The sequence below is a fragment of the Bacillus rossius genome, chromosome 7 (assembly GCF_032445375.1).
Source record: "Bacillus rossius redtenbacheri isolate Brsri chromosome 7, Brsri_v3, whole genome shotgun sequence".
Taxonomy (NCBI): Eukaryota; Metazoa; Arthropoda; class Insecta; order Phasmatodea; family Bacillidae; genus Bacillus; species Bacillus rossius.
In genome coordinates, this window is record NC_086335.1 from 59,982,271 (window position 1) to 60,000,999 (window position 18,729).

The window sequence follows — 18,729 nt, forward strand, 5'->3', positions numbered from 1 at the left end:
TTTGACATTTAAATTGATAGTGATTGGTCAGTTAGGTGATGCAAACAGTGACAGCAGTGACGTTTACACATCAGACACTTCGGATGGAACAGTCAGTGGCGTTGAAGAACTGAGGTAGTGCTTGGAACGTCAGTGGTAAGTGGTCAATGTTTTCTGCTTTTCTCTACCTGCTGTGCAAGGTCGCCGTATCTGCTTATACCCCCTCCTCATCCACCCGACCCCCCACACGTGTTGCAGTCCCTACTCCTCATGGGTGACGTAGCTCAAGCTCGGAGTTATATTGCGCCTAGTGTAAAATGGTCAATTAGGTCAGGTCAGTTGCATTATAAATACATACTTTCAAACTAAGCGGACATTAAAAATAATATGAATTAATTTTAATGGTTGATTAGTTTTAAAGTATTTATAATATAACTGACCTGACCTAACAAACCGGGACAAAAGATGAACAGTAGGAACTCATGTATTTTATTTATTTATTTATTATTTTTTTTTTTTTACTTATTACTGGTGCAACAATATCCAAATAACAAATATAACATAACGTGATAACATTCTCCAATAAAAACAAAATTATACTCGTAAACAAGAAACAATGTTGAACGCCGCATGAATGCACATGTATTGTGATGAAAATTAAAAAATTCTATATCTCCTAAAGTATTTGGAATTTCTTATCTCCGCAGAGTTTAATGAAAAGAGGAAGTTAAAGAGCATAGAATAAAAGTTATTTTTGGATTAAACAATTTTTTTTAACACATATCGCCCAACTACATATTTACCAAGCATTCCATTAATATTTACATTCCACAGTATTCCATTAATATTTACTTGAATTTGTTTGAGGAACAAGTAGGTCAACCCCTCTCTTAGGTGGATGGGTCCTGTCCCTTTCAACGAAATGATCATTTTCTCAAAAATATTGTTAACTGAATCACTTTTTTAGAAAAACATATCACAGAATTGATATTTTTTTCCATAGAAAAATGATTAGTCAATGAGTATCAGCATGCTCTTTGTAATTTATAGTTATATCAATGTTTCTGATGACAAATTGATTATGTGATGCATTTTGAGGAATTTATAAAAATTTAAATATAAACTAAAAAATAAAATTATTTTCAAAAACTAAAAAAAAAAAATGCACTTTCTATGGTGTATGAACTACAATGTAATAAAATAATCTTCAAATTTAAGTAATTTGTTCAAAAGCAAAAGAAGGAACTGAAACTCTGTATATCGTAATTTTTTAATAAGCTTAAAATAAGACTAAAGTAATAAGCAAAACAATTAATTTTATTGAGAAAAAAAAGCATGGGGTGCTTGATATCAGTTGTCTTAAATTTTCTAACTATGTCTATTTATTAGCATAGGGTCATTAAGAAAATGAAAGAAGAGAGCAACACATGCTTCATATCATTTGTCTTAATATTTTTTACCGCAAATGTTTATTCTTTAGGACAGAGTCATTATGAAAATGAAAAAGAGAGCACCCCATGCATTTTTTATTAATATTAATTGTTTTACTTATTACTTGATTCTTATTTGAAGCTTATTAAAAAAAATACATTATACAGCGTTGTAGCTCATTCTTTAGCTTTTGAACAAATTACTTATATTTAAATATTTTTTTTTACTTTTTAGTTCATATAACATTGAAAGCATGTTTTTAATTATTATTATTATTTTTAAATATAATTTTGTTTTACTTTGCTAACTATTAAACACAGTCGTACGGCAAGATTATTAAAGAAAATTGTTGGTTAGTATTTTTGATGAAGATGAAATTGGCTTTTCATAGGCCAATTTTATTATGAGGGTGATGTTTGGGGTTCACCATATAACTATATCACACATTTTCACCACTCCTCTAATGCCACTAGCATCTACAATGACTAATTATGTGTCACAACACTTAGCAGGGAAAGTATTGTGGAAACAATGCATGCATAGTTCAAAAGAAAGTATCCTTGATGCAGAGTAATAATTTATTGTACATAGATTAGTTAGACGGCCACTTTTTGTCTGTCGAAGAGTGTTTCTTTACTTTTATTACAAGGATCCTTACACAATAAAATTTGTGATGGACATTTCACAAAGTGTGATGTTGAACATTTAAATACAAATGCTTCGTGGCATATCAAGTGACGCATTCATTACAAGCGATTGTGGATTATTGACTGTATTAGAAAATGGTGATGAGACCATAGCTGGCAAAGGATTTCAGGAGATAAAACAATCCTCTCAACAGAGCGGTTATCGTTGTAACTCCACCATATCTTCATGATAGAAAATTAACTACTGAAGAAGTGGAAACTATTTACATCATTTCCAGTGTTTAAATCATATGGAGAGGTGCATTGAACAAATTAAAATCTTTAATGTTTGTTACACAAACTGTTGGTTGAACTGCTCCCATATGTTGATGATCTTGTTCATATGTCCATTATTAATAAATATTACACAAAAATAGTTTTCAACCATTTAAACAAGCTGATGTTATACAGGTATTAAATAAACTTCTATAGTATATTAGTAAAGTTCAGTTAAGTAAAAATAGATAATAAAGCTAGACAACAACAGATAAACAGAGGTGACATACAATCTGGGATGAATGGAGTTTTGTTATAATGTATGTATCTGTGATTATTTCATCAATGCCATTCTTAAACTTACACTAAGTTCTTTTCTAATTTTATGTGTACATGTTGTTTTCTACTGTAAAATGAAAAGTCACATTTATCAATACCTGTTATATATATTTATTAGTATATGACACTGGTAGAAAACATTCTAGTATTATTTTTTAATTTAACATTTACCCTTTTGTCTGGATATAAATATTTTAAATTAACATTTAGTACCGTTTCTATTATGCACTTTATCTTGCATACAATTTGACACTTAACTTCTAATAATCTTTCAACCCTGCTTCCACTAACTACAAAATCATCTGGGCTTCCACGAAGTCATGAACTACCGGTCCACAGTGTACACCTATTGTTTAATAATATCTTTTGATAATTGGCCATGGCTTCAGATTCCATAACTTTTCCATATTTTAAATTTCATGCAGCGACATCAGTTAGAATTTAATGAGTATCTGCCAAAAAATTATTTGTTGATGAGTGAAAATGTTCTCTGCTTGCTGAGATGTGGAGTTTTCTTTCATGGAACAATTCCTCACAATCTGCCTGGTCTCATGTTGTTACAGAAATGGTAAGTGCCTTTGCATTACAAACACACACATAGTTTTTCGTAATGTCTGTTCCTTTTCATTTAATAGATTAAAAGCTAGGTAATTACGTAGCTAACCAGTTACTCTGATTTCGTAAGATTTCTGTAGTTATATTTCTACACTCATCTAGCAGTACTGAACTTTACGCTTTTACAGACGGTTGAACTTCTCTTCTGTTTCATGCTTGCAATATTTGACCCAAAAGACTTGTAATATCAACAATGGCATCTAATTGTAAAGTATAAATGTGTGCACAATATTTTAGACCTGTCTTAGGGTATATGTCACTTATCACTTTCCCCTTGGAATTCTTTTCTTTTACAGCTCTAGTCGAACATGATTTTCCCCCATGTTTGTAACATGTCTGTTTTCAATATATTATATTCATTGCTAACTTAGTAAAGAACTGCAGCGACGTGTTTCAGCAGTTTTCAAATTCTGCTGAGCGAGGACATTGTTTATTTATAATTTTCCTCGGCTGTCAATTTATGTAAACAACATAATGTTTAAATAAACACTAAAATTAAAAAAAAAAATAAGTGCAGTATAATCGTAGGCAGATAAATTACTTAATCAAGAGTTACTTGGCAGGGTGGAAGAGCAACAGATGTTTGCCGAATCACTTTTCTGCTTTTAATTCAGAAAAGTCGCCTTTAATACACATATTTTTCTTTCAATAATCCATTCTCACTAATGATGTATGTACCATTTAATCATTAAGAAACAAATGTAATTTCTATATCACGCATAGCGGAAGAATTAGTCAGCGTACTCCTTTTCCTGTAGGGAGGTGGGTCATGCCAATCCTGCAAGTAGTTAGCAAGTGAAACAGTACGAAGCGCCACCAGTATGATTTTCAGACCCTTGCCTGGTACCTATGCAGTCCTATGAAACCTCATCTTAACATGGGTGTAATGGTTAGTCTAAAAACATCTTAAAGTAGTGTTGACAAGATTATATATATATATAAATAAAGTTGTGTTTGATGTGGCAAGTCATTTACGCGAAGAGAGAGCTTAAAAAGACATGATGGAACTTGTAACGCCAAGTCTGCGTACAAGCTAGAGGATGAAATATATATTTTTAATTTAAAGTAAAAATTTTTTGCTTACTGTAAATTTGTAATAAATATTTGGAGTTAGTTTTAAAGTGATTGTTTGCTATCACACAGGGTTGTTTAAGAAGGCGGATAATGAGTTTGGGCGCCACCACGTGGACCCGGCGAGACTCCTTTCTCGGGCCGTGACGTCGCCCAAGTGCGACGAGGCACACGACCCTAATAATGCTTCGCTGGTTCCTAACACCCGCTCTCAGCGGCAGAAAGAAAGCGTTTTAGATTAATATATGCGAAACGGATGCTAACGGATCAGATATTACCAAACAATTAAGTCGACGAGGTGCGGGAGCGTCCCACTCCGGGCGGCGGAAGAACAAGACTGATTGGTCAACAGGGTGTCATGGTGTCTTCCAACCCTCGAGTTCCCGTTAGCTTGTTAACTTATAATTAATCTAATTACTAACATAGTTTACCCTTTTAAAAATTAGTAATAATTAAATGACAATTTGTGAGACTTCCATCTGATTTCATAACAGTATACTTAATTAAATATTGTCTAAAGATTATTCGTCGGCAGTTCCTGTAGCGGCCACGTGTGGCGCTGCGCCGTCCTTCCTGTGACTTAAGACAAAACACTGAGCGAAATTATAAAAACACACAATACATAGCCCTTTATTTCTTTACTTATTAATTAATATTTTACGTTTCTGGGCCGTCGCCGTGCCTCTAATGCCTCTTGCGGCTCACACACACACACGCATGCACACGTCACCGTGGCGGGCGGTTCAAACAGAGGGTGGTGGTGGTGGGAGGGTGGTGGCGCTGGCGGAACAGGGGACACATCGGGCTCAAGGGAGGGCGCAGCTCTGGTTGACGTCATGTTTCTGCTATCTATGAAGTATTTAATGATTATTTGGAGTGTGTATTGCGTATGCAATTTTAAATATGCTGAATTTGTATTCCAGCTACTAAAATTTGTCAATAATCTGGCAGCAGTGGCCAGCACCTATGTTGTTTTGAACCAATCAGGTGACTAGAGAGGCTTCATTCAGTATGGGCCGATTCCCTGATATCATAACTAACTTGGATTAAACTATCTTCAGAAGGGATAACCAGGGTTGAATAATCTTATATAAAAGTTTAATACAGTAAAACCTTGTTTATTCGGCCCTCGTTGATCTGTATCTCCAAATAATCTGTATAAGATTTTTAGACATTTTACTTAATGTTCACATAAAGATTTTTAACTAAGTTAGCAAGAATGCAACTATAAGTATGCCAAATATTCACTTTTTAGTTTGATTCAATGTACGGTTCCTGGATAGATAGTAGAATTATGGCAATGAAATGCTTGTGTTTGAAACAGAAGAAAGTAGATGAATTCTTTGTTAAGAAATTATGTGGAAAGTAATTTTTATATTTTTTAATGTCTTGTAAATAATATAGGGCATGTATACTATGTATTTTTGTTACAAAACTTTGTTTTTTATCTTAATAAATGGTAAGTCTGCTTATTTAAGGATTTTATTTTGCTTATTATCCATATTATCCAGATTTTCGATTGTCAGGATTGCCTCTAGTTTCATTACGGGTGGATGAGTTTTACCTTTACTTCATATGTGTATATAAGACAATATAATATATATAAAATGTATAAAACATAAATAAAATGTATAACCTTTTTTATTTAGTATTTCATAAGCGTAAAATTGAATTTTTCCCTTCAAAATATTTGCTCTAAGTGAACATAAAACATTGAAAAGTGCTTCTTTTAAGCTCTATCTCACTTGCCATGTTTGTTATTTCTTATACCGCAGTTACTATTATTTGAGGATTTTTCCAGGAAATGAATTGTGATGATGTCTTGTTGGGTCATAAATTTTCTCAACAGATGTTTACGTAGCATTATTTTCAATCTGTGAAAGGTCTTTTATATTATGTGATCATAATCATTAACACTTTCATTACTTTTTACTGCTATTAGATGACACACTCCACATTTCTGTAAAATTCTTTCACGATTCGTGATGGAAGACGTTTAGAGTGGGATAGCCCCAATCCTGTACTCAATTTTCCTTAATTGTGTTCTTGTATACATTTGTATATATGAAACATAAAATGCAAGAAGTGATCTAAATAAAATTACAGGAAAGCCATAAAGCAATACTGTAATGAAAAGAAAACTATGAGTAACTAACTACCCATGTAAAACCGAACCATAAGTTTCACAGTGCCAAACACTCTTTCAACATTTTCTGCAGAAAGCTTTCAAATAATTAATGTGTGTGTATGGTCCATCTAATATTGTACTTTGTTGGTACAGTATAGTTGATTAAAATTTACAAATTTTATTTTGTAATTTCTTTGTGAATATTTATTCTTGAGACTGTTGGACCCCTAAGAGTACTTAGAGTTTTAATAAAATTAAGTTGTAGTCCATTTTTAAGTTAGCTGAATACTTTTGTAAAGTATTTGCTGAGTGTTTTATTTTAATCAGTAAGATAATTAAAGACGTTGCATACTTGCCCTAGTAGGTTTTCATTTGTACATAGTGTAATCTAAAGCTATGCTCTTAAGTTATAGTTTATGCACTAATGTAGAGATGTGATTGTCAAAAGTTGACTCAAAAAGTTCAGATTTGTAGGATGCACTATGGGCAGACTAGCATGCTTTTTTAGTGAATGAAGTACTTTGAAATACATATTTCTTTTTAGCAGAATAGTTAAATAACTTTACTTATACACATCAGATATTTAATTGAGGTGAATAATTTTTAGAGCAAAGGATGCTAGGAAATGATTAAGTACAGAGAAGAAAGAAACTGAAATAATATATTTTCACAACAAAATATTAAGGCCGAATTGTCTTTTGAGAAGACGAGAAAAAGTTTGTCAGAAGAAGATTGTATTTTCGTTCCAAGACTGCAAAAGAAACAAAGTGAAGTTAGATTCAACTACATCATCAAGAAAAGAGATGAGAATATCATCCTGAAGATACCAGATTCCAGGCTTGAAACTCCGGCTGTACTGGAGGGTCCAGGAAATTGTGCAGGTTGTCAAGTACATTGTTTGACCACTGTTTTCTTACAATTTCAAAGTTGATTCAGTTTCACCTTATGCAACTTTTAGTGAAGAGATACACTCATGTTTATTATTGTAAAAAAAATTGCCAGCGCAAACCCGCAAAATCAAACTAGTCATATTCTAACAAAACTGCACAATTAAATGGTAAGGGTGTTACAGATATGTTCATTAACATTTCGGAATGCTGATTACTCTAATGAATGCAATAGAACCCTGTTATGTTTTTCAAGGCGCCATAAGGAAAAAACATTATAAGCAGGAAATATTAAAAAACCACTGGTCATTGAAATTTTTACCATTGGATACATCAACCTATGTAAACAAATTTAATGTGTAAAAAACCACTGATTGGTATACTCATTGTTTGAAATTGCTTAAGCAAGCCAACAATTTTTCCACTTCATCGTGTTTTCAGCTTGTATTTTATTTATTTGTCTTTAAAGACACACTCACATTTGTGTAAAAATTTTTCACGTTTCGTGATGGAAGATGTTTAGATTAGGTAGCCCCAATCCTTTACTCAATTTTCCTTAATTGTGTTCTTGTATATATCTGTCTAATAATGTGGCAGACAAAACACACAAATTAAATTTTAAAAATTAAGTACCTATAAAGCCTCTTTATATAAACTGTGCATGGGGTAGTACAGCCTGAATTTTAAAATTGTTTTTAATTTTAAATCATTGTGGTATAGATAATGTTAAAACCATCTGAGCTCCTTAATAAATATTGAAAAATATTAAAGCAAAAATATATTAAATGGCTGTTGTAATAAAGCACCTGGCAGTATCCAATATATCTTTGAATAGTAGAAAATCAGCATAATCAAGAATGTGTACCAACATTCTGAGAGCTGAAGAATATTTGTACATGGTGAATTTGATTGATCCAGAGGACTTTTGAGATTGTTACAGATAACAAATTTTATTATTTTTGCAATTAAATTATCAAAGTGATTGTTTATTTAAGTACTTTGTTATTCAGCAGTAATGGCCATAATGCCTATGTTTATATTTTATAACTAAATATTTTCTTTCATCTGTTTTGTGTCATCAATTTCTCAAAAATGCAAGCAAGTTTTTTTATCTAGACCTAAAAAAAATAATAACTAAATTCTTTTTTCATGTTCATAGTTGCTGTTCATGTTGGAGGTTTTTATGGTATAGTATTGAGTGATATCAACACAGGCCCCACCTTTTTTAAAACTAGGCAAATGTGTCTACTCAAGATTAAGTAAGAAATTTATTCAAGAGAGAGCATCTGTGATTCATAGTACTCAACCACAAGTCTTACCGTGTATTATTTTTCAAGGTTTATTTTATAGTTTTGAGTAATAAAAATTATATCGGTTGATAATGGCTTCTTCGAAAGGAATCTGTTGTCAGGGGTCGGGAGTTTTGTTTGTTGTGTGTTTTGAGGGAAATGTGTCTCACCAAGTGAGTGACCTGATTTCGATGCGCCGTTTGGACATAATTCAACCACAAGTCGTACCGTATATTATTTTTCAAGGTTTATTTGATAGTTTTGAGTAATAAAAATTAAATCAGTTGATAATGGCTTCTTCGAAAGGAATCTGTCGTTAGGGGTCCGGAAGGTTTGTTTGCTGTGTGTTTTGAGGGAAATGTGTCTCACCCAGTGAGTGACCTGATTTCGATGCGCCGTTTGGACATAATTCAACCGCAAGTCTTACCGTATATTATTTTTCAAGGTTTATTTGATAGTTTTGAGTAATAAAAATTATATCAGTTGATAATGGCTTCTTCGAAAGGAAAAATCTTGTCAGGGGTCCGGGAGGTTTGTTTGCTGTGTGTTTTGAGGGAAATGTGTCTCACCAAGCGAGTGACCCTGATTTTCGACGCGCCGTTTTAGACGAGTGTTCCGGTATGCTCTTGGTTGCAGCCCCGCGGGAGGGAGGACATTATCGGTTACAAACGCCAAGCGCTTTACCCTGCCGGGAACGGGGCGGCCCCCAACCGCCGTATTGCCGGGCGTGCGACAAGTCGTTTTCCCGCGCGTGGTCGCTCCACAGGCACTTGGAGGATGTGCACAGGGCGCCTGGCGGACGCGTGTTTGCGTGCGAGCTGTGCAGGCGGGCGTACAGCTCGCGCAGCAGTCTCGTGTCCCACAGGTCCCAGGCGCACGCCCCCTCCAGGCAGAGATCTGGCCAGGGGAGCGCCGTGTAGATGGCTGTTAGTTACTTGTGAGCAGACGTGCAGACGTTCATGCAAACATAACACTGGATTCTCAGCTGGAAAAAAAAAAGTAACATTAAGCATGGGCGTCGCAAGGATATATTTTTTTGGGGGGGGGGGGGGGGGGGGACGACTTCAATTGATTTAGTTGTTGAGGAATGTCCATCCCCTGGGAGAAAAAAAAACCGGGGTTTCCGGCAAAATTTGGGGTTTAAAGGTGCAAAAAGGTGGTTTTTAGGCATTTTTCTTTCCTAAATATTGGTTGCAATATATAATTTATTTTTTCTAAAAAATATTTTCAGAGAACAAATTTGTAAAAACACAGTTAACATATCCACATTCGGTATCGGGCCTGATTTTGATTTGACACGAAGATCGAATTAAAAAAATGCTCACATTACCACGATTGGACTAAATGCACCATGCGCAACATATGGGTTGTATCACAGAAATCATATTTTTAATATAACTACGAAACTAAATGTATTATTGGAGGGGACGAAATTGAAGACTTTTATTATTGGGGGGGGGACGTGTCCCCCCCCCCCCCCCCCCCCCCCCCTTCCCGGTTGCGACGCCCATGCATTAAGTAATGTTTATTTGTTAATATTTTTAGTAATAGAAAAATACCGTAACATTTGGCTCACATGTGTGTATATAAGAACAGATAAACCTGCCATCTCAAAAGTCCTATGGATCAATAAAATTCATCTTGCACAAATATTCTTCAGCCCTCTGAATGATGGCACACATTATTGATTATTTCAGAGGTATACTGGATACTGCCAGGTGCTTTAGTACAATAGCCAATTAATATAATTTTGCTTCACTATTTTTCAATCATCATTAAGGAGCTCTGATGGTTTTAACATTGCTATTTGATCTATCCACAATTATTTAAAATTAAAAATATTTACATGTTAAAGTAAAAAAAAACATATTTGCCAAACTTCTTTCTTGTTATAATTAGTACTCTGCAGGCTATTGCTACATGGTCATTAAATTTGTTACTCTGTTCTGCAAGATGGCAACATTGAAACTCACCTGTAGGGCTATAAAGAAATCTAAAGGATTTGCTGAGGGTGTATTTATTTCACATTACATTCTCAGAAGAAAAAATAAGAAGTTGCATAAAGTTTTGAAAGCATTTGCAAGTTTATTTTTGGTAGCCTAGGGCTACTTTGGGTTGTGAGGTTTTTTTGTTTGTCCCTCAAAATGAATCTCAAAAATTAATAATTTTAATATAGTTCCTTTTTATAAAGAAAAAAAATATCACCTAACAAAGGGAGTAACCTTTTCTTTTTAATGCTTTGTTAAAATTTATGATCTAGAATTGAACTGATTTTTCTGATCTTTTTATTCACAAAAAAAATTATAGGTAAATCTGAATTTAATAGGTAATATACAAAAAAAAACTAACTTACTTAAAATTTGTAAAAAAAAAAAAAAAATCAAGAAAATTTAAATTATTTTTAAGCTAAATCTTTGTTAGTAATTTATGACTAGTGGATTTGTGGTATCTTTGTAGTAATCAAATTAAACTCAGCTCGTGAGTGCCCTTCATGGATGGAAAGATAGATAAGATGAAGTGTTGTCCTTCTTGGCATAAACCTGGCCAGAGGGGTTTCTGATCTCTTCATCATTACGGTCGTGAGTTTTGCTGACTTATAAGTGGCTCAGGGTCTATACCCTGAACCAGAACTTCTGTTGCCTCTCACCCGAGCCTACACATCAGTAGGTCGCCCAGTGGGGGGTCTGTCTAACCCCTCCAAGATCTGCAGGCTAGGGCCCGAGCTGTATTGGCGCTCAATGCATCCACCCTCCTTTGGAATGGGTATCCCTGCTGTGCTGGCTCCGAGCATTGGAGCCACCACTAACTACCTCACGTCCAACTCCTCTTGGGCTGGATGTACTTGGCATTGTGTTGCTACGATCAACGTGGGTGGAAAGGTGGGAATTCTGCGGTGGTGGGAAACTGAGGATGTGTAGCGGTCAAACAATGAACTCTGATTAGGAATGGGTATGTTGGGCTGTCTGTCCGTGTGAGTAAGGAATTACAGTGCTTTGCACTGACTCTCGGTAGTGAATTGGCCTCTGACAGCATCTAATTATTTCCCTCTTGCCCAAAATCCAGAATGGATCTGCTAGGGATCATCGAATCTGGATTTTGCATTGTAAATTCTTACAAGTATTTCGGATTCAGCATAATCCAAAGTATATTTTTTTTTACTTTGATGGTAAAAGTGTTATTTCTCTAATTGTTATATTTTGTTGTAATGATTTAATGGACAACCATTTTGTGTCATGTTGAAAGTGATGCACAAAGGAATTTGGTCATAACAGTTTATTTAAGTTTTGTCACATAAATGAAACACTTTTAATTGATTTTCAGTTAGATATTACTGTGCTGTCACCAATATATCAGTGTTTTTCTTCCCTAAAATACTTCATTACTCTATTGAGAATTCAGTTCTGTAATTTATTTATAATGTAAAATATATACAAGATGACCTTGAAAGAGTGCAGAGTAGTGGTAGAAGGTGTTTTTGTATTTTATATAGTGAACGAACTTATAATCTCAGTTTCATGCCCAATACCGTAAACAAGCAAATGCAAGTGGCTTCTTATTATGTTACTTTAACACCACATAAGTGTGTTCTCTAATAAATTATGTTTTACGAAATTGTTCAAAGTGATGGTCTCAGCGCGTTTTACCTTGAAATAATGGTGATGACATTTCACACCTGGCCGCTGCCCGATGTTTGCATCACTTCTGCACTCTTTGCTTTGCTACGAGCTTTCTTCCATATCCCCTGGATGTTCGCACGATGGTGACAGACTGGCCAGGAGACTTCTGCAGATCCTCCAGTAGACGCGAGGGGGTGTCTGCATATGTGACAACCCCAATAAGAGAGCATTGACTTAGGGCTGTTGTAGGTAAATGTGAGGCCTGGAGTTATTTCAGAGGCCTGTCTAACAATTGTCGTCTTAACAATTTTAGCTCTGCATCTTTGTGATACCCACACAAATTGCTATCATCAAAGGTTTAGGTAAACTTTTGCCATGCACATATAAACAAGTGACAATATTATATAAAAGATTGATTAAAATAGATTGCATGAATATATGCTACTAGGAGGTTGTAAGGCACCTATTTAAAATCATAAATATAACAAACACTTTAATTTAATAATCAAGGCATGTTCCACTTATATAGCTGTATTTCAAATGGTATACTCTATTTTTAGACTTGTTTTTTTTATATTATACACATCTCTATGGAGTAGGCTAATATTTGTGCTTAATGATATGCTTATCTCCAAGGTTACAATCAGTGAATCAGTAATGAGCGTAACTATACCTGTATATAGGATAAAATAATGTGTTTCAAAGCAAAGATTTATTGCTCATATTATTTATTACATGTAAGGATCCTCAATGATATAAAATTTATAATTAATTCACTATAAATAAATATATATAAGTAAGTTTTAAATTGCAATCACTGGGTTTGAACCCAGTACCTCTTTATAAATTTTATTATAAAAATTACATAATTTTTTATAGATTACACAATATTTCCCAATTTCCTAGCGTAACAAATACTGATTTTTAATATGGCAGACAATTTTCAAAATGGCAGAATAATTTTTATTAAAATAGTTATTTATAAAATTTTTTAATTTTAGAATTTTCCCTGTTAAAATTTATAAAATATATGTATTTTCAAGATGGCAGACAAATTACAAAATGGCAGACAAATTTCAAAATGGCCGACGAATTTCAAAATTGTGGACGAATTTCAAAATGGTGAACATTCGTTTTATTAAAAAAATTTAAATTCAATGTGTTAATATTTTTTTTTAATTTTTACTATTTATATCTGATAATAATTACGGATTCTCAAGATGGCGGCCTTAACGAAAATTGCAACACTAATGAGTGGGACTTTCGATTACAAGATGGTGGAATGTTCTAGAATTCAAAATGGTGAAATTAAAGATTATGAATCCAAAATGGCCACCAGGGTAAAGGTCAAAGGTCAAGTTTATCCAAGATGACCGCCATGACATCACAATCCAAGATGGTGGTCGGCTCCGGCTCTGCACCCAGAACCCAGGCGCCGAAGGAACATTTATATACTACTTGTAATATGTGGCACAGAGCAAGTGTATCCTTTTGCCCTTTTTCCTCTAAACGCGGCCTTGTACATAGTGATGGGCCACAGTGATGACGTGATTCGAGGATGGTTTGCAATAATAAGTCCCATGGCGATTGACTACTCATGATATGGCCAAGGAAAACAAGTTTGCTTGAGACGCCAACAGGTATTATTACCATTGCACTGCCTAGGGCGATTACCGATGACTATGATAAATAAATATTTCAAAATATGTCAAAAAATGGTTTAGTTCAGCTCTGTTTGTACCATAGACGTTAAATTATCTCTTCACTAGTTACATGATAATTGTGCTTGACACGTCATCAAGGTACCATAAGGAAACTTCTTCCTCCACAAGGGAGGGGGATTGTTACATATTCCCAACAATCGTATATAAATTTTCAACACTCTTTATACCCTGGGCCAATCATGACACATATTATTACAGAGGAACAATTTTTCACACACATAATCAAGGATTTTTCCTTCTCTGTCTCTTTCTAATTGTGATGATACATTTATCCTTGAGTTTCCATGCTCAACCATGAATACCTGTTTATGTCTCTTTCTTGGCAGCAAATATTTTGCTAATAAGGGTGATGACTTTCACACAAACTATAAACTTAAATACCACAATAAAACAGTGGAAAATTATGTTCAGTTACTTCCGTAACCTACCTACTTGATGAAATGGGTAAACGTTACTTTTAAGAGCTTTAATAAAACATTTTAAATCATTTTAAATGCATCCAGATGTCAATCAAAATAACCCTTGTTGGTAAATTTTTCTACAGTTATTTTAAAAACATCTATGCACGGAAATTGGTGGGAGGTGTGTTCCTTCACAACGCCACATATTAAACCTGACTAATCTGGTGCAAGGGTTTTTTATTGGTCATTCACACTAAACAGACAGCAGTTGTTCCCTAGTTGCCAACCCATCACTTCATAATTGGACACTTGTCTTGGTGAATACTGATTTTTTAAATGGACATATTTACGTACCTTTAAAGTAAGTAATTACCACGTGTCTTATTATTACTACGGTGTGAATTTTTGCTCTTGGCCAGATCTCACAGATAAAATTTTTTTTATGAGGCTGAGGGTACAAAGGCAGGGGCTCAAAAAAGTTTTCACGTAGCACGTTCTAAGGCTTTTTCTAGCCAGTGATTGATTTTATAGAGGGAACTGGTATTATGGAGGTCAGCTATTATTTCCACGGTCAGGGGCCATGGGTTTGTTCTCCATTGCTTGAGGATTTTCACGACAGTTTGCACTCTAGCTGTGCCAAGAGGTTTCTGGGTTGGTGAATTGTTCACGAGCATCTTCAAAGTACTTTCAAACTTGCAAAAGAACAGTACATCGGCCGTAATGACTTTCGTCTTTGTTTTGAGTTTTGTGGCTGGTTTTTGCAGCGATGAATCACTACCACAGATTTTCCCACCATTTTATTGTGGCTGAGTTTACGCGTGAGGGGACGTTTTTTAACAGCCACGACAGTCATGTGTGCCCTTATGTTGCAAGGGCGATTTGCAGTACAAGTGAGGCGGGAATTTCCTTCACATGTTTTCCCCAAGAATGAATGGGTAGTCTACTTGGTATTTCTCTGAGAATTATTGCTCCAAGAATTGTAATGGCACCTTCCTCTACAGTCACTGTGTATTTTATATTTTTGGGCTTAATATCTCGTCGAAATAGACCAGTGGTGGCCAATTTCACTCTTTATAAAGGCCAGATATAAAATTTGAAACTTTATGCTAGGGCCAAAGAATACAATAATAAATATTGCATTTTCACAACAATGTTATGTCTTAGGTATATGTTCTGTACAGTGACAAATAAAAATATATATAGAATGTGATGAAGTAATGAAAAAAAATTTAAATAGTAATTACAAAAACCTAGATAATATATAAAATTAATTATCATTTAACAATATATATTTTTAATTAATAGAAATTCTTTTTGGAGTATCTGTTTAACAATACTGTGGATTCTGGACACTTTCAGCTGAGGGCTGTATTCTACATACATGCAAACATGATAGTAATTCGTTGTTGAAAGATTCTTTAAACAGGTTGTGCAAAACAACGTCACGGACCACCATTTGGCCATAGCTGGTATAGACCATTACACAAAATAATTGGGTCAGTAATCATTGTAAGCAATCATCTGAGGGCCTACCGGTGTTACGTTTGTACTCGTCGCAGAGATAGTGGGCGCCACCACGTGAGTGGGCACGTGGACCCGACTAGAGACTCTTATTCAGGGCGTTACGTGGCCCGTGTGAGGCGAGATATTAGCCCTCCTGACCTCGGTGTTAACACCTGTTCCTATACCGAACCGGCTCTCAGCGTCGGGCATGCTCCTACCTATCCGCAGTGGGCTCTAAGGGCGTCCCACACGCCGCTGACTGGAGTAAGGTCCCACGTGGCCCCCAAACACAAAAACACGTGAATTGTTTAATTGGATTTATTAATATTTTACACGTCCTTCTACACTCCTCCCTTTACACGGTTGAAACGCCCGAGGCACGAATTGGTATAAGTTGAGGAGGCAGACCACACATGTGGCCGCCCCAAGCTTTTACGTAGAAAGAAGATGTTAAAAAACTTCTGAGAGTATGAACACGAATTAATAAACAGCCCCCACCGACCGAGAGAGGCCCCGAGGATAAAAAGAAAGCGGTTTGGATTAATTAAGTTTACAGAGCTACCTATCAATGATGCAACGGTGATGTCCTCGAGGTGTCTGCAGAGATGTCCGCTCTCGGCCGGCTGAAGAAGGATGCTGGGACGAGACATGGCTCGCGGCAGGAAACATGGCGTCCTTCGCGCCGAACACAATTACCGTTATCCTTTGTAAGACTGCGTGCCCCGGGTTATTATAGTAAACAGGATAAACACACTTAAAAATTACTTGACACTTACTGAATATTAAAAAGGATAATAAAAATTACATTTATTAATGGATATATTTAAATTGTCTGGCTTCGGTGTGATTCGCGAATGTCCGGAAACGTCCTTATATTTAAATACATCAACTCTAAATAAAAGTACATAAAACCCTCCCGGCCGATCTGCCGTCACGTCGCACTCGGGAAACAATAAAAACAATTTACAATGATATATTTAATTACATTTAGGAGTGCGGCGCACTGGCTCTACAGTGCCCTCTTGCCGGGCGACCAACTCACACACACACGCACGCACTCGTTAGCGGGAGGTTTGAATAGAGGGTGGTGGTGTTTGGGCGGTGGCATCTTTGCAATTTTCTTGGAATTTTCCTAAAGTAGCGGAACCAGGGTTCAAACTTGGGTCCTCTGGAGTGTGGTTCCAGTGTCTTACTACTACTCCATAGTTATGGTGCAGAACGTAGTTCCAGCATGATGGTGCCCCTCCTTACTGTACTCATGTTGTCAGGGATCTCTTTGACAGAAACGTTTCCGGATTGATTGGTTGCAAAAGGCTATTTCATGGCCTCCGAGGTCTGAAAATCTTATGGAATCACATGTGTACTAAACTTGAGTAAACACACAAGCAGATCGTGGCAGCTGGTGCTTGGACAATGTGTCTACAGGTTACAAAAGTCATGGAAAAGGAAAAAGTAACCAAACAAAAGGACTGGTCATGAAAGTTATGGAAAAGTCCTGAAATAGTCACGGTGCTAGAAGTCAAGTAACTTAAATGTTCATCAGCCAACTTGCATTTTGCTTTTTATAAATAATCTTAAACCATTCTTAATGCAAAAATTAATTATTAGTATGCATTGCCATGACCCTGAAAATATTTTTAAATAGACAATCCAATAGTGATTATTAAATATAAAAAAAAGAACTATTTTTGAATGCAATTAAAAAGCAAGGTTTTGTTTGAATAATGTAACAAGGGTAGAGGTTTTATTGTGTGGAGCAATGCACAGAGCTGTGTAAACAGATCAACAGTTATCACCCTGAACAACTTTTTTAAATAATTTTTGCGGAACGTATTGGTTTTTACAGTGTTGAGTAACATGACATTTATTTTGAACATTATTGTTTTGTTCAGCACATAGTGAATGCATCTGAGGCCAAACATTCACTGCATCTGAATACTCATTTTGACAACCCCCACGCCCCGTCCCTAATCACACCAAAATATTTGCAGCCTGCAGTCATTACAAAGGACTCTCTGCATCCAGATTCTGGTAAAAATATTGTTAATAGAATACTATGGAATATAGTGTTTTTTCAAAACTTAAAATAAAATTTATTGTTTTCCAATTTATCATGCTCAAGGGCACCTATATTATAGTTTTGTAAGAGGGGGGGGGGGGATCACCTAGACCGGGAGGTATGGAATATCTTTAATATTTTGGAAGACAAATGGCAACTTTTAAGTATACAGGATGTCTGTGAAAGACCACCCTTTTTTTTTTTTTGATCAGATAGAGAATAAATTTCTGAGACAGGAAGTCTTGGCCGATTTTTGATCTGACCCATAGGTAATTAGTAATAATTAAAATAGTTAACCAATGATGAGCGTGCTCTAAGAGAAAGAAGAAGGGTGGGGGGCACTGTGCTTACCGGGAGAGAGAGAGTGTGTGTGAGAGAGAGAGAGAGAGAGAGAGAGAGAGAGAGAGAGAGAGAGGCACGAGGTACTACTGCTTACTGTCTCTCTCTCTCTCCCCGGTAAGCACAGTGCCCCCCACCCTTCTTCTTTCTCTTAGAGCGTGCTCATCATTGGTTAATTATTTTAATTAATTACTAATTACCTATGGGTCAGCTCAAAAATCGGCAAAGACTTCCAATTTATTCTCTATCTGATCCAAAAAAAAAAATGTGCGGTCTTTCGCGGACACCCTATACATGTAAAAATGCTGTATAAAAATATTTTATTGTTGAACTACTTCTATGAAATACCACCTTTAAATAATTTTATTGAAAGGAAAATACCTGTCTACACTATGTTTTATCTTTTTCCCTAGAGCCGGGGGGGGGGGGGGGGAGGGGGGGCACA

At 35.5% G+C, this 18,729-nt stretch overlaps 1 protein-coding gene across 10 annotated transcripts in view; it reads left to right on the plus strand.

Moving 5' to 3' along the window:
- The window catches only part of LOC134534138 (broad-complex core protein-like), a 169,887-nt gene that overhangs the window by 101,266 nt on the left and 49,892 nt on the right, over positions 1 to 18,729 (plus strand). The window contains exon 5 of one of the 10 annotated variants that reach the window (XM_063372245.1): positions 9,278 to 9,587. The exons of the other annotated variants lie outside the window; for them this stretch is intronic. Coding sequence (XP_063228315.1) covers positions 9,278 to 9,561 — 284 coding nt within the window. The 3' untranslated portion in view covers positions 9,562 to 9,587. Of the gene's footprint in view, positions 1 to 9,277; positions 9,588 to 18,729 lie in introns of those variants that run through there. 10 annotated transcript variants of the gene reach the window in all.